At 33.1% G+C, this 24,078-nt stretch overlaps 1 protein-coding gene across 2 annotated transcripts in view; it reads left to right on the forward strand.

Annotated features, from left to right (window-relative positions):
- LOC115881806 overlaps nt 1-24,078 on the forward strand; it is a 48,877-nt gene that overhangs the window by 18,437 nt on the left and 6,362 nt on the right. For both annotated transcript variants that reach the window (XM_030899476.1, XM_030899477.1), the window contains exons 2-5: nt 1,618-1,851; nt 5,022-5,214; nt 7,355-7,850; nt 14,041-14,193. In XM_030899476.1, coding sequence (XP_030755336.1) covers nt 1,618-1,851; nt 5,022-5,214; nt 7,355-7,850; nt 14,041-14,193 — 1,076 coding nt within the window. The remainder of the gene's footprint in view (nt 1-1,617; nt 1,852-5,021; nt 5,215-7,354; nt 7,851-14,040; nt 14,194-24,078) is intronic.

The following is a 24,078-nucleotide window of genomic DNA, read 5'->3' on the forward strand; positions in this document are numbered from 1 at the left end:
TTCAGATTTGAGGCCAGAAATATTATACTGGACAAATGGCAGGATGCGTGGTCGCAATATCAAGGATGGGCTAAAACGTTTATTTTAGATGTAAGGTTCTGGGTAAACTGCAAGGCAATTAATATAGACCATTTTGTGACACAAGCCATTACCGGACACGGGGTTTTTGGCACCTACCTAAAAAAGAATGGCAAAGGGCAGCGACACTTGCACTTACTGTAATACTGTCGACAGCCCGGGTCATACAATATTTCTCTGCCCTAGGTGGCAAACAATAAGGGAAGAAACAGAAGAAATATGCGAAAGGAAGCTGGAGGAAAACACAGTTGGTATCACCATTAGTGAGGATGAAGAAAAGTGCCGAGCCATTATATCAATGCTGCATACCATAATGAAACATAAAGTAGACGATGAGATTAAAGCCAAAAATTCGTGATACTGTGATATTATTGTCTGTGATAAAGAACTAAACTGTGATAAAAAACTTACTGTGACTTGATTAAAATAATAAGGAAGATTTATGTATATATATATATACATATATGGAAATGAATGTTAGAATAGTTTAGAGAATATGAGATAACTGAGAATCACCTACTATCCCGATGTCATGCTTCACGGCAGTTCCAGGATAGTTAGGGTTATGTAGCAAAGATGGGTTTTTAGTGGGTAGGCCCTCCCTCTGGGTAGAGTAGGGAGGGAGATCCCCACACTCCGGCCGTTTCCCATCTTAGGCGTTTCCCATCTATATAAAAAAAAAAAATATTTACCGACTATAAACCATTAGATGTCGGACTAAAAAATCAAATCGTGTTTTTATGCAACTTCAGATAAATATGGCTTCTGCTCAATATGATAAAAAACGGCGTCGGCGATAGTTATGAGATCAAGATCGCTGTCATTTTATATGTAAAATTATATGGGGAATGTCATCGATGTTCATTTCCAAGTTAACTGGACGCCATTTTTTTTCGATCATGTTGTATTATATACTGTTTATTATATCATTATTAAATCGGAATTACAATATGCTCTGAAATGAGTAAATTGGTATTAAGTAGTCTTAATAAATAGTATATACGAATTGGATTGATAATTTAATATTATTGGTAAAAAAATCAATCCAATTACGCTATTACAATTTTTTCTGGTCCCCCCGAAGTAATTGTTCAACCAAATTATTGCCGGTAATGCCAGTTACGATTCTTCTTTTTATGAAACGTAAATTGTGCATGTGGTTCGTTCAAATGAACGAATCAGAGGAGTCGATTCAGTATGAAAAATTGAATCGTGTGATTCGATTCACTAAAAAGAATCGTTATGCCCATCACTAGTAATAACGTATCCTTTTTTACAGAACAAAGGTCTCGATAAATAGCTGCCCATGCCCATACAGTTGCCTTGAGGCCGGGCCTTTCCGTGTATGGGCAGCTAATATCTTCTAAAATTAAGTATTCAGTGACAGATAGCTGAGTGTTATAAATTCTACACCAGCCTCCACTCTAATTTTACTCCATTTAACTCCAGACCATAGTTTTAACTACACTACTTACTACTTACTTTTAACTATACTACTTACCGGTTACTGCACTATTATAGCTTGTTTTGATTTTTCAGGAAAACTATCTCGCGAATAGTATTTGTAAGGATTGTTCCGAATTTATGAAGTCTATCTATTCGACGAAGGAATCATTTATAATAAAAACAGAAACACAAAACGAGGACAAAAAACATATAATCAGTTTATGCAAGAGATGCGGAACCAACAAACCAATGGAAGAATTACATATTAACAAGGGTTTCTTAAATGATATAATCAGTTATATTTTTGGAAACATTTCATTGAATTCGGTAGGTATTTATACAAAATGATAAGAGGGCATCCGTAAATTACGCGAGGTGTTTTTGGGGATATTTTGACTGCTCTTCTCTAACTGGTGAGATGTTGTGAGATTTACCTCGACCTTCTCCTTATCACGTGAGATCTTTCAAAATTTGCATTTTGTGTTGTGAGTGTAAATGTGTTGGATTTATTTAAAAAACATAATTTGGTTGTTATTACTAGTAACCAGTTAGTTATTACTAGTAACCAGTATTTGAGATTTTTTTAGATTGTAATCTAAAATTTCAGTGATAATATTAAATAATGAGAACTACCAAAATTAATAGGGAGCATTCATTCTAATTCAGTCATGGACACTAGTGCACGATCTCAAGGTACTAACTTAACAACAATACAACTCTCTCTTGGTACCAACAATTCAAAATTTTAAGAAACTTCAGAAATTCTGGTCGAGAATTCTTGTGTCTCGAGAAATAAAAAGGTCTTGAAACCTGAAACCCTATACTCATGGGACAGAAGCTTATAAAATACCTACCAATGACTAAAGAATACAAGGACTAATAACACTCGAGACCAAATTATTACAAATAAAATCAGAAGAGACCGCTTCGATTAATTCTAGTTTTCTTCTCGACTGGAAACTCAGTTACCAGTAGCGGCTAGACAGCTAAAATTTAATTCATAAATATATTTCGAGATTTTTAATTTTTTCCTCCCATTATAAGCTTAAAGCTACCTAAAATTCGAAATTTGATGCTTTTGACACATCTAGAAGTACTTGATAAAGATAAAAGAAAATAATCTACTATTATTTAGAATTTTGATGATCTGTCAGTGAGTCAATGTCGAAATTAAAGAAATTTGACAAGCGATAATTCATAAACTCTGAGGTATATTTACTAGATATTTTGGTAACCTAGCCAGCTATAGTATGTCTTCATGTTTAGTAAAAATTAATATTCTTGCTTTATCCACAAGGGTGGTTACAGGGTGGTTAAAAGTGCCGCTAATACCTTCGAGAAAAGGATGGAGCGGCTGTGCTCGACTTGGCGGGGCACTGCCGATGCCGTGCCCCCAGATTACAGCTTTATAATTTTTTTAGTCATCTGATGGAAGAGATTAATTTCTCGAGAACCCGAGGCGTTGAGATTTTGTTTCCCATCTCAGCTAAAGACAAATTTCTCGAAAATTTCCCAACAGAAACCCTACTTTCTATCCTGGAATATAATAGATCCTCGAATAATATATTAATATACTCGAATAAATAGAGTATCCAATGGGTCAATAAATTGTTTATTCATACAAATTTGTTAAACCAAACAAAATTACTTAGGATGTAAAAAATATTTAATTAGCTTCTCTTTACCCTCAACTGGCATGGTGAATTCTTGTACCGCTTATGGCTTAACCATTGTAATTTTTTTTTTCAGTAAAAAATACATGATGAAGAGAACACAAAAATAAAGAAAAACGAATTTTTTAGGAACAGAAATATAACTTAAGCTAAGAAACCCATAGAAATTAAAAACATACATATTTTATGATTTTACTGTATTATTAAAAGTACAAACAACTGAAATGTGAAGCTAAATTAATAAACATAAATTATTTTCAACAAAACTGCAAACCTTGAATGTATATAACTTTTTCAAATACAATTCATGGTAATATAAGATCTGCATTTGCCGCACATGGATCGTGCACATTTGATTTATGAGATTTTTGTTTTTCGTCATTTCTTCGTTGATATATGGTTGACATATATATACCACATCTCTTTCTTTTCTGGTATTGATTATTCAATTTTCTCTCTTCTATAAGTAAGAGATTCAGAATCGGAGTTATGATTACTCTTCGGAGAAAAATCAATGTCTCAATGATCTTCATCTCACTTAAGCCTCTTTAAGTTCATCAAACCACCCAATTTATGCTTCCTCAAAATTAGCGTCCCAGTGAGGCACACTTTTTAGACTACCCACCATTCTAATATTGAAACATTCTTGGTGTGGTGGTGCCACACAGACCCCAATGAAAATTTAGCCCCCGCTGCGCTGGTAAGAATAATTCTTGATAAAATCAAGTGCGCATTTTACAGTTAATATATTGGTTAATATTGGTACCCAGAATGTAGAATGTTTAGGAGGGGAGTTAATCACCGCGACCTTACAGATCTATTGTGTGTTCCCCTTTCTTGAGTTATAACGAGTTATAACTCATCATACAGTCTCAGGGCTTTAACAAAAGCCAGTATCTGAGACGGCTCCACAGAGGCCAGCTCTCCATCTTCGACATCAGCCTTACCAAAGTTCATGGCACGAATGGTCGTCGTCTCGGCGCACTCAGTGATAAGGTGTTCTGGTGTTTCCCCATTTTCCCAACAGAATCTGCATTCGCTGTTGTTTCTCAGCTTCAGCCTACTGATGTTAGTTTCAGCCTGCTGAGGTGTTCGTTGAGGAGACAGTGTTCTGTTAGAAACCCCGTGACAATCCGAAGATAAATCAAGGAAAACCTTTGATTTTTCTCGGTCGTAAGTTCTGAGGAACTTTTTCGAGTGCCTTAGACCGTTGGAGGACACCCATTCCAAGTTACAGATGGAGTCTTCCAGATTTTCAGTTCCGCTTTCAGTTGATTCCCGTTTGGAAAACAGAACGGTTCTGGTCCAGTTAGTGGAGTGTTCGCTCCTTTCCTAGCTAGATCATTTGCTTTTTCATTGCCTTCTATCCCTTGGTGAATAGGCACACAGAGTAGGAGGACTTTATTTTCTTTGCCTAATTTGTTGAGCTTCTCTAGGCATTCTTTGACCAACTTCGAATTGATGGTTACTGAGTTGATCGCGTTTAGTGCTGCTTGACTATCGGATAGGATGGCAATTTCCTGTTTTCGATAGTTCCTATCTAAGATAAATTGTACGCATCTTTCGATAGCGTACAAATTATTGATTATTAATTATTAATCATTTAATCATCATTTTTTATTACTAATTATTGATTGGTACCCTAACTTAAAGGTAAAGGGCGCGGCGCGGCGTGGCCTAATTCTTAAACGTAAACATTTTACAGAGGTTAACAGTGCTTGGAGTCCGCTAGACCTCCCCAAGCCAGTTGAGGGTTTACTACCATTTATGAATAAGTTCGGGTAATCGAGTCACTTGATATAACTTATTTTTCCATATTTGTAGATTGCTATACCCACAGAGTCAATAGTTTGTAGCGAATGCTGGTATTTGGTGAAGATATTATATAGTTTTAAAACGTTTTGTAACAGCTTCGAAATGTTTCTAGAACAGTACCAGTCTACAGTAAATTTGCCTACTAATATACACGAAGAGTGGAAGAAATTTATGCAATATATTCAAAAAATCGATAAAATAGGTATATTTTTATATTATACAGGTTGTTTCTGTTTTGATTACGATTTTTCTTAGATAAACGCCATGAAAAATGTTTACACCTCTGTGGCGGATTCATCCCTTCAAAAAAGCACTATGTACAGGGTGTCCCACTTAAGATGGATACAAGCCAATATCTTGATTGTTTGTTGAGCGATCTTTTTTATTTTTGGCAGGAGGCTGTATGGCTATAAGTCGTACATTTTGCCCAGGGTAAGAAATGCGATACCTCATAGACGAACGTTTTAATGGGGTTTGATATTTTTCGAGTCAAGAGTAAACTACCCTTAGGACAGTATTTATTTCAAATCTGATAAATTATATTGAATCCTCCTTACCTAAGATACTTAAGTTCTAATTTTGATAAATATTGATACAGGGTTCGTCATTAAAATAAGACATTTTTATTTTTATTATTATTTTTTTAACTACTTACGACGCTACTGGATAAAAAAAGAAAGCTCAACAAACAGCCAAGATATTGGCTTGTATCTATATTAAGTGGGACACCCTGTATATAAAAATTATAATGAAAGAAGCGATAGCCTCTAAAAGAAAAAAAGAGGAATTTTTTAATACATTCTAATAAAAATAAATGTATTGCTCATGCATCTGTAGTTAGAGGTTAGTAATGTATGGGAATAGCTTCTTTGATTTTAAAGAACATAACATAGGTAAAAATTAAAAATAATCATACAGAAAGTTTGAAGCTTTTTGGTTTTGCCTTATTAAGTAATTGTTATCTCTGTTGTTATCAGGTAGTAATTGTTAATTTTGGAGTTTAACTTGATATATAATGTCACTTTAACAGAACGTCAACGGTTTTTATAAACGTATCTGTTTAAAAAAACTAAAGTGTTCTCGAATAGATATTATGCATTTAGATATTTTAAATAGTTTTTTTCTTTGTCTTTTGTGTTTTTTTTGCTTCCGACTTCAGACGACGGGAAGAGATATACTTCCCGAATCGTTCAGCATTTTTTTGTTCGTTATGTAAATTTGTTTATTAGTAAACCACTGACGACAAATTGGTCTCCGTTGGGTTAACGCAGCGGAGTTTACAAAAAATACTTATTTTATTTTGTAGATTTTCTTACAGTGCACAGTGGTTCCCAGGTAGGTCATTACTTAGAAATATTAATTTCAAAATGTTTGCATGAAACTGTTGCTAATACTTTTCTTATATTCCCCTATAAACGATACATAATAAATAACAAAATCAAGTAAGCCTAGTGTAGCGCTTTTTTTATTAGAAATGTCACATTTTTGCTACTGGTATCAAGCTGACATAAACAGTTTTCAGATAGCGTCAATTAATTACTTATTTTATTAAAATTGATAAAAGATGTTGCCTTTTCTGTAATGGACGTTCGAAACGAAGGTAAAAAGAACTGTTTTTTCTTTTTTGCACTTAATTAAACCTAAGTAATATTAGTTTATGGCAATTTATTTGAAGGCAACAAAAATAGTATTTTTACATTTTTGCTTATCACTCTTTAAGACTTTTAACTACTTTCCCTTTCAAATCCTCTTAAACGGCATGATAATACTTGTTGCTTAAAGAATATTGCATATAAATTAATTGCCACTGGCTGCCGCGAATTGCCGCCGGATCTTATACCGGGTGGTTAAAAATTGACTTTTTGTCTTAAAATAAAAGTAACTTATTTTTTTGTCTTCGTGTCAACTTATTTCGTGGACACACTGTATATCAATTGACAATAAAATTGTATTTATAAAATGAAACAACTGTCTCTTTTATTTTTTCAACATTTAAAATAAATTTGACCTCTTCAATATGAAAAAACATGTACCTACATATGTGCAAACATAATCTGTATACCTTTCCGAATAGTTAGAACTTAAAATGCAAATCACACGAACTGGGCCCAATTTTTTTAATACATATTACATTAAGTTTTTTATATACATTTATTTAGCATTTGTTATCAATTTCTATTAAAAAAGGTGCAGTCAAGCTATATCTAGATATCTAAGAGTTATGACCGCGCAGCTAATTAAGAGGAACCACTGTGCAATGGCGAAATACCCATGGGCACTTTTTTGAAGAGATGAAGGCCATATAGTTAATTTTTGAAATTTATGTTTTATTTATATTTTAGGAGATAATAGGACAACCTTTAAATTCCTTAAAAAGAAATGTATGTTTAATAATTCACAACCTGTAGCTAATCATGGAGTACAAGAAAGAGAAATAAGTTCTACTGGCAAAGATAACATATCCGATCCTGATATGGATACGGATGATGTACAAATTGTATCACATGAGCCTCAAAGTGTTAATGTGCAGAATATTATCGATTTAACATGCGATGATATGTTTTTTAATACATTTCGATCCAGTGATAGTACTAGTAACAGAAATGAGGAAGAATCCATTATAGTAGAAGACGATGAAGATGTCTACATTGTTGACGATATCGAAAGTGAAAGCACTGAATTGCGACAGGAAGATGATAATAACCTTCTAGAAAATGTATATACTGAGGAAGTTACCCATTTAAATACAGATGATAATGAAAATTATGTGATTCCTTCAAAAACTTCTGAAAAAAAGATAGTACAAATGAAGGAAAGGAAATTAAATGATACGCGTAGGTATGTACTCTCTAGGTGGGTTAATAGTATAGTATTTTTAAGCTACTCGATATTCTATATAGTCTTTTTAGTGCTGTTCACAGTACTCAAAGAAACAGTATTCATAGTGTAAAACACTCTATACACTATGCGTAAAATAGGTTAAAGTAGGTCAAGGTTGAAGAGTAAAGACGGTTATTCCGTGTAACAATACGGAATTGTAATACGGATAAATTAACCCTCAACTGGCGTGGGTGAATTATTGTAACGTTTATGGCGTGCTTTTACTTGCTTACTCTTTGGCTTTGGCACAAGCAATAAGAGCATAATTTGGCATAAGAGCATTTATAAATACGGTTGGCTTTGGCTTTGGCGCCCGGTTGCCGTCGGACTTGAATTAGACAGTTAAAGCAAGGCACAATACGTATACGTATCTCTCGACAAGTAACGCAGAAACCTACGTTACGTCTGCCGTTGCGTTGTCGTGTAAACAAGAGTTAAAGCAAGTATTTTGACGTACGTAACGCAAATGGTACATTTGTAATTCTAAATTATTTTGTGAAACAATTTATTTAATTTTAAAACTTAAAATGGATGTCTATTATTTCATTCATTCCACATTAAATTTATAAAAGTTGGAAAAATGAAGAAACTTATAAATGGAAATTATTTTATTACAGAAAGTAGTCCTTACAACTTAAAATGCTCTTAGTAATAAAAAACAGACACAGTTTTATGATTATTTATTAGATTCCATCTTTTAGAATCCTCATATGGATTTTGGCTAAGAACTAACATTTAATTAAATAGATCCCAAAATGAGTTTATTATGATGCTTAATATTTTCATACTAATTTATTGTAATAAAATAGGCCCAGTTTTGTTACACTGGCCCCAAAATTTATGAAATATCTTAATTACTAGCCAGTTGTGGAAACGAGTTGTTTGTGAATTTGTACGTTCGGCATCATTCGGGTGAAAATCGAAACTCCTTCGGCTCGATACGTTTGCGTTTTGTACGTACGTAAAGGCACGTAAAGATACGTATCACGTATCCGTAAACGCAAGTGAATTTCTCACTGCGCAAGCGTACATGTCAAACGATACGTTTACGTCTACGTCTTTGGCCGTGCTTTAACTGTCTATTATGTTTAACTTTTTACCGTTCGAAGCTGTTCGCCGTCCGTAGCACCACGTAGCAAATGACGTTACAGCCAATAGAATAGTAAAGAGCGATCACGTGTTGCTTTGTTTACATCTAGTTTTGAAGTATGGGAATTCCAAATTTATGGTCACTCCCAATAACCCTAATAGGGTAATTTCATCAAGACCATTACTTTTCAAATCCATAATTAAAAATCTCGAACTAAAAACCAAAACTTTAAACACTTTCGTCTCTAAAAACGCACTATAGACTCTGCTACTCTCAAGTAAAAAGTAAACAAAAATGTAAGGTTAGATCTGCCCAAAACGGCCAAAGCCAGCTGTCAACCGTCGAGTTTATAAATGCGATTTTGCGGCGCTACGAACAGTCGACGGCAAATCCAAAGCCAATGCCAAATCAAAAGCCAACTGTAGAGTTTATAAATCGACCTTTATAAAAAGTTTGTTATTTTAACACTGTTTACAATATAATCAAACTTGTGAACAAACAATTTCATTAATTTTCAACAAATTAATAAGAACGGATACAAAAATAAAGTAAAACGCATAGAAAAAGAAACCCATAGAAATTAAAAACATATATATTTTATGATTTTACCGTATTATTAAAAGTACAAACAACTGAAATGTAAAGCTAAAGTAATAAACATAAATTGTTTTAAACAAAACTGTAAACCTTGAATGTACATAACTTTTTCAAATATACTTTATGCTAATATAGGATCTGCATTTGCCGCACATGGATCGTGCACATTTGATTCATGAGATTTTTGTTTTTTGTCATTTTTTCATTGACATATGGTTGCCATATACCACATCTCTTTCTTTTCTGGTATTGATAATTCAATTTTCTCTCTTCTATAAGTACGAGATTCAGAATCGGAGTTATGGTTACTCTTCGGAGAAAAATCAATGTCTCGATGATTTTCATCTCATTTAAGCCTCTTTAAGTTCATCAAACCACTCAGTTAATACTTCCTCAAAATTAGCGTCCCAGTGAGGCACACTTTTTAGAATACCCACCATCCTAATAATGAAACATTCTTTGTGTGGTGGTGCCACAGAGACCCCAATGAACCTTTAGCCCCCGCTGGTAGGAGCAATACTTGATAAAATCAAGTGCGCCTTTAACAATTGCATATTGGTACCCTAACTTAAAGGTAAATGGAGCGGCGAGGCCTAATTCTTAAACGTATACATTTTACAGAGGTTTAAATAGTGCTTGGCAGGGACGCGCTAAGTATTTTCGGCGCCGTCGCACAGTGCTTCGAACATGTGGCTCTAGAGGACAAAAATCCAAAACTTCTCTTTTAATGTAAGCAATTTATTCAAACTAGGTTTATTTGACACAAATGATGAGTACTCTCATTGTACTAAATGATGATGTTCTTAGTCCCACGTTTATGAAAAAAAAATCTTATAAATAATAATAATATTGGAGCTGTGTTACATCTAAGCAAATAATAAGTTATAGTATGAAAACGGTGTAAGTATTAAATAAATTCCTGAAAAAAAAGAATTGAAATAACATTTGAACATGATTCCTACAATATAAGCCTAATATAAGATAAAAATGTTTTTCTTTAATGAAAAAGAAACATTAATGTTATATTTAATTAAAAAAAAAAACTTAAGATATTATAAATTTACTTTAGGACAACAAAATGCATAGATCGTAACTACTCTGATTCAGGAGAATCACTGCTGACAGAATCTTCCAAATTTATAGTATCCAAATCACAGGTAGATGAAGTATCCTCACATAAGATATTTCTGTACATCATTTTCTAATATGTTACTTTTTCGCGTTGTTACTGTTCATTTTGCCGGTATGAGGGGTTCGGATGTTAATAGTTACCTCTTTAATAGACCATATCCATATATTATTTTTTCCTTTTCTTGGGTATGAGATTTTATAATAAATTGAAAGATGGACACTTTTTTTATGCGACGTTTCGCTCCAACATAGTGGACTTTTTCAGGCACAAGTGGTGTCTCATTTGACTGGAAGGTTCATCAGTATCTAATAAGAACATATTTTTTGAAATACAAATAATTTTGAGTTCTTGTCCTTATGATCAAGCCAAGTATTAGCCAGATAGGCATTGCTTATCAATTTTACTCCATCTGAAAAGTATTATAAAATAAAGTTCGTCGCAAGCAGACGCAAATATTCAATAAATACGATATGTTTTGATATGCTTTTTTTAAATGCCTTTTTGAAGTACGTAAAATTTTTATACCCATTTAAGAATCATCTTAAAAAATAAATAAAAACTAAACAATCACGAACTTGTTTAGAAATATATTTAAAGCACATACCTTGTTTAACAATATCCATACTGGCTTTCAATTAAGTACGTACCCGTTTAACTCCATAATATACTATACATATCGTACTATGAATGTTATTCTTTTCACTGATGAGATAATGATCGCAAAATTTATTTTTAGTGAAAATATTTGCTAACAAAAACGCTGTTTATGAAAAATAATATACAGGATGGTTGAACATTGCTATAAGTATAAAATTATATATTCAGATATTAGTAAATTTTAACTTATTTTTTGATTTTTGTCCATGGGAAGAAGCACTGTGGCGTCGTGGGAAATAAGGGTAGGCGCCTTTCTCCAATATTATAATATTAAGCCAAAATTTCCAATGACCAGCGGCGCGGCGCTCTACATTGGTGGATAATATATTTTCACCACTAGCGTTCATAGATAAAAGTATTACTTAAATTTTATGTTAATTTGTTGATAAGTTCCAAAAAATGGTTTTATTATTTTTTAAAGTCAGGTGACCGCAGGCGCCTTTAGGGCTTGGGCGCCGTCGTGCGCCGCAGGACCTCGCCCATATGGCCGGCGCGTCCCTGGTGCTTGGGGTCCCCTGGACCCCACCACGCCAGTTGAGGGTTAAATACAGAAACCGAACAATAAAAAACAAACAACCAATCATGATTTGTCTCGGGTGATTACGCTCTGTTTTGATGTTTGCGGCCGAAATTAGCCAAGATTCCCCGCAGCATAAGAAAATTATTGAGATGTTCGTAGAAACCACTGAAACCAAACCAAACCAAACATTTCAGGAATAGTGCAGAGGCCGTTTAACAGTATAACATTATCTACCTACTACCTACAGGGTGTTTCAAAAAAAAATGCCATTTGTCGTGGGGAGATTTCTCACGTAAAAATAATATTTATTTTTCATATCAATATAGATTCAATTCTGCTTTGTTTCGTAGCTACAGTGTGTTAAATTTTTAATAATCGTTTGATTTATTATAATTTTCTTTTAAATATTTTTAGTGATTCAAATGAAATTTTTAGGGTAAAAGTTACTGTAATTGCTACATATTTTAATGCTAAAAAAGTGTCGATAAATTATCTCATTGGAATATTTTTCAAAAAAAACATGTGCGCCACTGACTTTTTTCTTTTGATAATCAAAATTGTATAGGCGGTTTAATGCCAATTAAGAGTTATCTCTTGATATTTTGTTGAATTCGGCCTCCTTGAAAAAAAATATATATTTTACCTAACTTATTATTAAATATTATTACCTACTATTAGTTATTATTACAATTAGTTTAACCTACCTCAATTTCAAATGAAAAAATAATGGTATTTAAGATAATTACAAAAAACCTAATTTTAAAATATTCTAACATCCTGTAACTCTAAAACTATGCATTTCCATACCCATGTTTATAGGAACTTTTTTTTCATATTTTTCGATGGGGAATGAATGAGTAGGTACTTATTTAAAACTTCCGCAAGTTAATGATATTATTTTTTTTAAAGGTTGCTATTAGACTTGGATCAAGGCAAATTAATAAAATGCGTTTATCTCATCAAGAGACAACTTTTCTTCTTCTATAGTGCGAATCCATTAATGGATGTTTGCGATAACATTTTCCATCGCTTCTCTATTCCTGGCGGTGTTTATTAACGACTGTACATCGTGTAGGCCTGTCCACTGTCTAACATTCCTCAGCCAGGACATTTTCTTCCTTCCGATACCCCTCCGGCCTTCGATCTTGCCTTCGATTAACAGATGCAAGAATTGATATTTGGTGTTTCGCATTATGTGCCCCAGGTATGCAGTTTTTTTCTTCTTAACCAATTCAAACAATTCGCGCTGTTTGTTGACACGTCTCAGAACTTCCTCATTTGTTAACCTAGGCCGTCCAAGGTATCTTCAGAATTTTGCGATATAGCCACATCTCGAAAGCCTCTAATTTATTAATGGCAGCTGCTTTCAATGGCAACCTTCCATACCATAAAGGAGCACCGACCACACGTAACACTTTACGAATCTTAATCTGAGGTTAAGGTCAAAATCAGAACAAACAAGTACTTTTCGGAACCTCAAGAATGCCTGCCGAGCTTGTTCGATGCGACATTTGATTTCCTTGTCTGATGTCCAATCTTCGGAGAGATAGACTTTTAATCGGCATTAAACTTATTACACTATTTCGCTAACAAGAGAGAAAAAGACCAGTGGCGTATATGCTTTTTTTAGAAAAATATTCCAGTGATAACCCAATTGCACGTCTCTGGTGAATATGTCGACACTTTTTTGGCTTTAAAATATGTATGTCGCATTTATAGTACCTTCAACATTTCATTCGAAACGTTAAAAGTACTTGGAAGAAAATTATAATAAATCGAAAAAATATAAAGACTCTAACATCCTGTAGCTACGAAACAAAACAGAATTGGACCTCTGTTAATATGAAAAATAAATCTTATTTTTACGTGAGGAATCTCCCCACGAGAGATGGCACATGTTTTTTGAAACACCCTGTATATCCAATTAGATTCGAAATTAGAAAATTAATTTGAAATTATTATTTTGATTTTTTTGAACATTATGTAATTATTTTATCTTTTCTTGTATTGAGTTTTAGCAAAGTTTACAGTATATGTTCTGTAAACTTTGCTTTTAGTCTAATAACGTTTTGCGAATTTATACAAAATTGAATTAAATATGAAATCTTAATTCTAATGCGAGATTTTTTAAACAATTTTTTGTAATTTTCAGAAAGGATTATGAAGCTTGGGGTTGTTATAAATGTGTCGCAACCAACAACCAAAAAAAGGCTATGAGATTCCATCAGTTAAGTCATGAGGAACCTCTGAATCAGTCTGGTAAATTTGCTTGTAAAGAATGCCCCTTTAGGACGCACGTAAAAAGGTATACTATATATACCGTTGATTGAAGAAATAAGACGATGCGCAACCCTATGAGCGATTTCGTGGCACAAAACATGTCCGAGATGTAGGTGGCGATACCGTCGTTGCTAGTTAACCTGTCCGAGATTTAGTTTAGCTCTGCGCCGCTGCGCGCTAATAGGTAGTCGTTTACAGCGCAGCGGATAGAGAATACTGTACCGTAGTTCTGCTTTCAGTCGACAGAGTGAGTGGTTGCCGGAGACAGTGTTGCCAGCACTGCGAATTAATCCGTAGATTTACGGATTTTGGGTACAGTACGTTAATAATACGGATTGTTTATCCTTAAACAATTTAATATAACATTATATCATTAAACAAAGAAAGGCGTCACAGTTCGCTTGGAAATAAAGGTCACTGTCATTTCATATATAAAATATTATGGTAAATGTCAATAGTGGTCAGTTCCAAGCCAACTAAACGACTCTTTTCGATCAAACGAAATATTCAGTACCTAAACAGAATTTTTATTTTTGTGGTTTATTCTATGTTTATCACGAATACAATTTCAATACATAAACGCGGATTTTTCATCTAAAGATATTTTCATCAAACGTACTACATACAGTGACGGCTCGTGGTTATTATTGTAGGGAGGTCAATATCTAAAAATATTGCGTCGATTTTTTTTAAGACGCCACTAAATTTAGTTGGTTTCTTACAAGGTACTTGTACGTTTAGTTAAAGGGAAATAAATCTAAAAATAAACACAAATTATGTTAAAATAAAACCTACCCTTACATTTTTAAACAGGTGGTCTAGTGCCATTTCACTATAATTCAGTCAATGTTCTTTACACAAATTTTCCACGGTAGGATTTAAAAGACACTTTAATAATAATGTTACAAAAAAAACATTTTTTTTTGAGGAGAGGAAAAATCTTTTAAAGACATCTATCGGATGTTGATGACAGATAGTGTGGGATTTCCACCCACTAAAAAACCTCATCCTTTTCTTCACTACATGTTGGAACTACCGGTAAGTATTACTTCAGCATGCAGCTTTGTCTTCTATTTAATAAATAAAAAAAAATTAAAATATAAAAAAACATAAATATATACACATAAACCTTTTTAAAAGTTTTATTTCTCATTTTTTTATATTTCAAGTCAATTCTTTCTCTAAACGTTTTTTAAAATTTAATCAATTGTTTTCTTTTAACCGCACGATTTTACAAACTAAACACCATATGTTGTTTATTTGAAAATATCTATTCCAGAATCAGTCAACAAGAGTTCATCATTTATCCAGAACCAGAAAATTATGAATTATTACCTACACTTTCGCGCTTCATCTTAAACCCTCGGCTACGACAAAGCTACGGCAACTAAAACTTTTTTTTTTCGAAAATTTAAATATTGATTTATATTGACTAAACCAAACATCTTTGAATAAGAAGACTAAGGAAGGAGAATAATGCTATCCATGTATTCATGCATGGTGGGCGGAAAAAGCTCTCTAGGGTGGGGATCCTTGACAGTTCTGTTTGACGATTCATTTGACACATTTGAATTTGATTTGAAATTTTGTGGATTTGTCAGTCTTTACGGAGCTTATTTTATGATAATTATTATTTATTCTACTACTGATAGTTGTATAAAGGTAGTAAATCTAGATGGAAATTGTGGCAGAACTTAAATTAACAGTGACATTATCGCGATTTATCGAAAAAGACTCTAAAATAGTTGGTTGTGTAGCGTGCGGTAGATCTCGGCAAAAATTGAGTGAAATAATGGAACAACTTTTCGCTAGTAAGTGACTATATAATATACATACGTGTAGTAAACCGATCATTTATGATTTCAATTCACTTAAATTAACTAAATTATATATTTTTCTTGCATTTTAGCTTTTATTTATTACTTGTCAAAGATTAGATGTCAAAGAATTTAGATACGTTAATTTGACTTACCTGCTTCAGTAGCGTATCGGATGTTTGTGGTAATAAATACTTATTATAACTTATCTATTTTTATTAGAATTATATATTTTTATAACAATTTTAATAACTACCAACATTTATTCACAACGTAAAATAAAACAACAAATTATTGAGTCTACCCCACGTCTACCCTACATCATAGTTTTACATTTTTTAAATAAAATTAGAACGACACTGATAAACCGGAATTTAAATCGGCCATATTTGAGGCCCATCGCGGTGTACCTAAGATTTTTGATATGCTCCTTCCTTAGTCTTCTTATTCAAAGGGTAAGAGTTTGACAAAAATCTTACCTTACTTACTTATAGTCGAGTTCATACGCATCGGCGTCCGTTTGTTGCTCTTCGTTCTGTCAAACCAATAATATTGAAATATGTTCTGTGATTTTTGAAATAAACCAATAAAACTGGTTAAGAACAACAAGAGACGACGCATGACGGATTTATAATTAAACCCATCCATAGTTAACTTAAAAAATATTAGAAACATATATAATCTTTGAATAAGAAGACTAAGGAAGGAGCATAATGCTATCCATGTATTCATGCATGGTGGGCGGAAAAGGCACCATAAAAGCTCTCTAGGGTGGGGATCCTTGACAGTTCTGTTTGACGATTCATTTGACACACTTGAATTTGATATGAAATTTTGTGGATTTGTCAGTCTTTATGGAGCTTATTTTATGTTAGTTATTATTTATTCTACTACTGATAGTTGTATAAAGGTAGTAAATCTAGATGGAAATTGTGGCAGAACTTAAATTAACAGTGACATTATCACGATTTATCGAAAAAGACTCTAAAATAGTTGGTTGTGTAGCGTGCGATAGATCTCGGCAAAAATTGAGTGAAATAATGGAACAACTTTTCGCTAGTAAGTGACTATATAATATACATACGTGTAGTAAACCGATCATTTATGAAATTCACTTAAATTAACTAAATTATATATTTTCTTGCATTTTAGCTTCTATTTACTACTTGTCAAAGATCAGATGTCAAAGAATTTTGATACGTTAATTTGACTTACCTGCTTCAGTAGCGTATCGGATGTTTGTGTTAATAAATACTTATTATAACTTATCTATTTTTATTAGAATTATATATTTTTATAACAATTTTAATAACTACCAACATTTATTCACAGTGTAAAATAAAATAACAAATTATTGAGTCTGCCCCACGTCTACCCTACATCATAGTTTTACATTTTATAAATAAAATTAGAACGGCACTGATAAACCGGAATTTAAGTCGGCCATATTTGAGGCCTATCGCGGTGCACCTAAGATTTTTGATATGCTCCTTCCTTAGTCTTTTTATTCAAAGCCAAACATTATACGCAATACGCGATAAACAATACAAAAATCTAGGTTGTTTTATAATTTGAGCTTTTATAAACACCCAAACTGCCCTAACGGAGAAATTTTTCCAGCGGTAGTGTGCGAACACAGTGCAAGCAGGTTTGCCGCTTTCTGGTAGCCAGCGCCAATCTGGGCACCTATTCTTGACATCGTTCGCAACTTTGCGTATACGCATCACGTGTATTGTTATAAACAGGGTATCCCAGAAATAAGTGCAAGTATTTTAAAGGGTGGTAGATCTCGATAAAAGAAACATATTTTCTCTTTATCGTTTTTCAAATAAGTCCAAAATACTGGAGTTATTTTACTTTGAAAATTTCAAAAAAAAATATTTTTGCTAAAATTTTGAGAACCTTCTTCTTCATGTGCCTTCTCCTCATCGGAGGTTGGCAACCATCAATTGGAATTCCTCCCTGTCTTGAGCCAAACGGATAATTGCACTGGCCTCTCCTATATTAAACCACTGGCGCAAATTCCGCAACCAGGAAAACCGTTTACGCCCGATGCCTCGTCGTCCTTCAATCTTTCCCTCAACGATCAGCTGTAGGAAACTATATTTGTTATTTCGAAAAATATGACCAAAATATGCTGCTTTCCGTCGTTTTATTACAGTCAATAGTTCTTAGTCCTTACACATTCTTTCCAATACTTCGAGATTTGTTTGAGAACCACTGGATCTTTTCTGGATTTTCTTTCTTGTAAATTTAATCTACTACCTATGTTGCCATATTATCAAGAAACTATTTTTTTTAAATAAAAACTAAAAAAAAATGTAAAAAAATTCCAAAAATATTTTCAAAAAATTCCGAATTTTCAAAAAAAAATTATTTAGAAAAAAACCTCATAGGCGTGTTTCTGGGGTTGAACTATACTACCAGTTAAGTTAAAATACTTGCACTTATTTCTGGGACACCCTGTATGTGGTTAAATAGTAACGCCGCGCCGCGCCGCCTCGCGCTTATAACCTTGAAAAATTAAAGCGTGTTATCAAATCGGCTAGTTCACAGTGAAAGCAGGCAGGCACCGTCAACCAGCGTTCATCGGCGTTCTCGCTTTTACCGGAACGAAAATTTATTTATTTCTGCTTTTGCACGCGCCGACGGCGCACAGGGGGTATTAAGAACTAAAAGTTGGCCAAAATTATGTTTTATGATTTTTTTGCTTTTTTGCTAGTAATATTAATTATTAATTAGAGGAGAAGTTGCTAATATGGAACCCCATTTTGTTTTTCCTACACAATATTTTTTCCTCTACTTTGAAACCGTTTCCACCGATCAAATAGGGCCATTCTGTGCAAAACGAAGAATCTATTTAAATCAATGTTTTTTTTGGCAGTGGCAAATATTGGCAAGATTTTTGTGCATATTCCAATGCTGGAGACTTTAAGCATTGAACGGATACTAATTTCCATGCGGAATATTGCCGAATAGTCTTACACCTTATAAAAATGCCACTGATTTTTTAAATATAAAACATTATAAAAAAATAGAATAGAAGGAAATGTTTCGAAATAAAAATATGGTATAAAACAGAACAGAGCCAACAAACAAAGCTGGCTCTGTATCCATCATGACAGTTATTATGAACAATTTGCAAAAAAAGCACTACAAACAATTCCACTATTTTTATAATCTTAGAAATATTCAGAATACACTCAAGATAATTCATACTTTTAACTGAAATATATTATTTATTTGATAGTCAACTTACGACTTAAAAAAGCTAATAACTAATAAACGTGCTTACATTTAGTATTTATAGATTTGTGTTCAGTTAAGATAAAAAATGAAAATAAAAAAATATCACTTTTGGCCAGGTTTATAGACCAAATACATCTATGTGCGGCCCCGGCGAGGCGGGCGCGGCGTTTGAATATGGTTTGGTTAGGTTAGGTTAGTTAATCAGGTAAATTTCCTTTTAATTATCTACTTCCGAATCCTTCTCGCATCTCCGAAATAGCCATATACAATACACGTGATGCATATACGCAAAGTTACGCATCTGTGTATTGTTATACGGCTTTTTAGGAGATGTGAGATGCGAGCGATATTTGAAGATGCGAGTGGTCAAGAATAGGTCCCCAGAGACGGCGCTGGTTGCCGGAAAGCAGAAACCTGCCTCCACTATGTTCGTACCCGTATGACTGAAATCCTGTAATATATTTATATGGAAATATTGCACTCGATATTTCTTAATCAACTATATTGATTTTCAACTAATAAACAATATTACAAATTACAATAATAACACGCTGGTTTCTAGACAAAGACAAAAACCGCCACTTTTTTTATCATCTGTCAGTAAACTACCAAATACAAGTGTATACCTGTATAAAGTTGCCTACATTACAAATTCTTTTATGAATGACGCGGTCAATGGCCAATATAAGCTATATCTATCGCACCCATCGCACCTCAACCCATTATATTTTCTATACGTAGTATACCTTACCTTGTTGGCGTCACGAGCCGCGGCACTTGGAGTTTAATACATGTAAAACATAGTGGGAACGAAGGACAAAATGAAATTTTGACTGGCAGTAGAGAAAATGGGTAAAATAAAATGTTTTCAAGCGAAAATTGGATAAATTGGGAATAGTTTTGAATATTTTAGGATGGAAAAAAAGTGATTTACAAAAAGTATAATCTAAATAAGTTTTTCTAATTTTCTCCTGATTTTTTTTTGGGGGGGGGGGCATTGACGATTTGACTTCATGATTAAACCGCCACTGATTACATATATTACCTATTTTAATATGGCAACACTGTCGCTTTCAGATCCACACCGTCTGCTATATGTCTTCGCTGGCCGAATTAGAGAAAATAAATGTTTTATGGGTTGACCACAGAACGATTGGTGTCTCCACCATACAGCACTTGAGACGTAAGGGGAAATCAAATCAGCCTTGTCATGAATTCGCCCATAGGTTGTGTATCTTCCCAATTTTTTCAATCAACGGCGGCATTAGGGAATCATTACAATCACATGCAAATAAGCACTATTTTTTCTTAAGTTTTCTAAGGAAGGCAATCTATAAAAAATATTAGAAACATAATATGCACATCTAGTTATTATTTTAATATCAATTTTTGTTTAGAATTTTTGAGGTTGGATAAAACATTTATAGTCTGTCCAACGACAAGATCCTTGACAGTGATAGATGTGTCTGTCATTTTATTTTTAAAGTAGTTTATTTTATTCGATGTACTTAAACAGCCGTTAAACGGTAGCCTACTAAAATGCCGTTAATAGATATTGTGACGTCGTTCATGTCGGCGGAAAGTAATGCCCTGGCCTTAAGCATTTTGCAAGAGCACCTGTGGCTCAGTGGCTGAGGCTATCGCTTCGTAAGCGAATGGTCCGTGGTTCAAATCTCACGCAGACCAAGACTTTTTTATATATTTTTTTGCTTATAGCGTGATCTTATTGCATTGGTTTCACTCTTTTTGGTTAGATTGGTTTAGTTATTTGGCGGGTTGGTTAGCGTGGTTATTTGGAGGGTGTTAATTCATTGGTTAGTTGGTTATTAGGTGGGGTTGGTTGATTTTTACTAATTTATATTTGTTTTTGATATTTTTTATCAGTGTCGAGGTTAGTTGCGTTGGTTAAGTTGGTTATTTGGTAGGGTGGATAGCGTTAGTTAGTCCTTATAAGATTCCTATATTTCATAAAGCAGTTAAGTGCGTCACATCAACGACGTCATACCTATAAACGGCATTTTAGTAAGCTACCGTTTAACGGCAGTTTAAGTACAGCCTATTTTATTTGACAAAGAAATAAGTTGGTACGATTGGAACGCATAGCAGAAAGTTAATATATTTAAAATTCGAGTGACAAGTGATTACTTCAAAATATTGTGAAAAATAAATTGTATAAAATTGAAAAAATCTAATCGAGTTATTTTATTAAAAACAATTACAGTACGTGTTAATACAAAACAAGCAAGGCACGATATACCAAAAAAAGATATAAAAAAGATTTTGTGCTTTCAAGTCGTGTTTCAAGCTCAAGCAACTTCCTGTATTTATTGTTACATTTATCAATATAACATATAACTTATGAAAAAAATAAAAAATAAACAATATTGTATAGGAATAAATAAAACAAAATATTTTATTAATAATAACTTACTGAATTTTATACCTTAAAAGTTGGTTAATTATCTTTAATTTTATAATTTTTGTAAACCAGTATCTTTTAACATTATCTCTCTGCAGCACTAAAATCTATTATTTACCTATTGTGTGCTGCTATGTTAAGGTGCGTATTCACTATCCGAACGAACGAACGAATGGTCATTCTTTCGTTCGGTAGTAGTATGGACGGAACCGGATTTTAGAACCAAACGAAAACACCTTAACCCATTCGTTTGCGAACGTCTTTGATGTACCGACTCGAAACGGATGGCCGAGCGAACGAACAAACGAACGACCGCATGCGTTCGGTCCACCGTCCAAATATACCGAATTCCATTCGTTCGCTCGCTCGTTCGTTCGGATAATGAATACGCACCTTTACAGATACTCCAGTTTTTGGTACCATATACGAGATGGTATACAAACTTTATTTGTGACTAATAATACAATTCTCTGTCCATAATCTCTGGCGGTCTCTGGGCACCGAATATAATTAACTGTAAACTATGGTATGGGTCAACACTATGGAGGCTAGAAGGAGGAGGCGAATCGAACGCAAAAATTATGGGCCCAGTTTTTGAGATCTAAATGAAGTTCGAAAATCGCCGTTAGGGGCGCATGTGATCCGACAGATTGAGAAATACACAGCTTCTTATGGCAAGAATTACTATTTTGTTACAAATTATAGAGTTCAGTTAATATTTGGGCATATTTTTAGCAGATTTACCTTTTAGAAACGTGTTTTTTCTAATTGAACAATGTGCGTGGCTAAAATTGTGAATACAAAACCTTAAATTTGAGTTTGAAAAGTAAGTTAGAAGTTAGGTTATATCAGATGCCGGTTTTAGATATTCTTTTTCTAAGTTGTTATTATAAAATTGTTTCATTATATGGTTCTTTTTAGTGCATAGACCGAAGAAAAATATAAGCTGCTAAAATAAATCTTCCCTATCTATTCTTCCCTATCTTCCCTATCTGTTCTACAAAAAAGATAGAATTTCCAGCAACAAATATCACCAGTTCAACCTTTGATTTGATGTAAACAGTAATTGTTTCTTGGTGACAAATGCGAATTAAATAGTTTATGGTGTGATTGTGTTAGTGATTTATTAATCGTTTTTAATAAAATCATTTGAAATTGATATGTTTACAACAGTTCAGTGTGATATCATTTTAATAAACATTAAAAACTTTCGTAATAAACTAGTAGTGGTTTTACCGCAATTGACAGAAACCGAATCACGAAAATTAAAAGTATTTTATCAGGAATAACTTCAATGGAAAATGAAGATGAACACTACTGTTGCACCCTTTGATCAGTGTTATCTATCCCATAACTTTTTATAGCTGAAACCAGAGAATAGGTACATTAAGCTGAAACGTTTCCTGTGTCCAATAGTGTTTTTTCTTTAGATTTTCTGAATTTAAGTTTTAATGTCATAAGCAAAGTTTTGCAAATTGTCACTGTTTCGTAGACAATTAAATTCAAGATGTATTATATTCAACGTCACCTAATAATTGTAAAGGTACATTTTTCTAAATAAAATTTTAATGAATAAATAATGAACTCAATTTATTTTAAAAGAGTTGTAAATATACACTGACTTATTTCATCATATATTTATTTATTTAGCAATATTAATACATTACAACTTTTGTTTTTATTAACTGACTAAATTCCACTAAATTTAATAAATAAAATATACAGTATATAAATTTAATATACAATTTAGCACCTATACCAAAAAAATATAACAGGAACATTTATAAAAAAAAAGGAACATGTTATATCAAGAACACAAAGAATTATAATTTAAAAAAATGCATTCTAAATAAATACCTGGCTACAATATACCTACATATTAATTTAAAGAGCTTATTCATAAAAACTATTCTAAATGGTTTGTATACACAATCAAAAGTCCTTCAACCACTGTACATTATTTTTCAATTTAAATGAAGCATCTCGGGTAAGTGAATTATGTTATATTAGAATACTATATTGCTTTGGCGTAAATTCACTTTCAATAGCACTGTTCAAATGGTGGTTAATACATATCAACAGGTAATTTTAGCCACCAGCTAGTAGGTAAATTATTTTTATTTTATAACAAGGCCTCCTAGGTTATGTTACGCAGATGTTGATTTTAGGCTATATTCTCTATTAATTTGAATTTAAAATTAATCTGTACACTGACAGTATATAATTTGAATGTTTTTCTTAACATCTATCCATATTTTTTTAAATAAATAGTTATACTACTTACATTAGGACCTTTGAAAAGGCTTGGGTTTCTCTCACCCCGTTGTTTATTTGCCTTTTTTCCACTGTAAGTCCCACTTATACAGTCATGTACGAAGCAAGATCTATTATATAGGGTTTTTTTAATCACACTCATTGTTACATT

The sequence above is a fragment of the Sitophilus oryzae genome, unplaced genomic scaffold (assembly GCF_002938485.1).
Source record: "Sitophilus oryzae breed Bouriz unplaced genomic scaffold, Soryzae_2.0 scaffold_1740_pilon_pilon, whole genome shotgun sequence".
NCBI classification, from domain to species: domain Eukaryota; kingdom Metazoa; phylum Arthropoda; class Insecta; order Coleoptera; family Curculionidae; genus Sitophilus; species Sitophilus oryzae.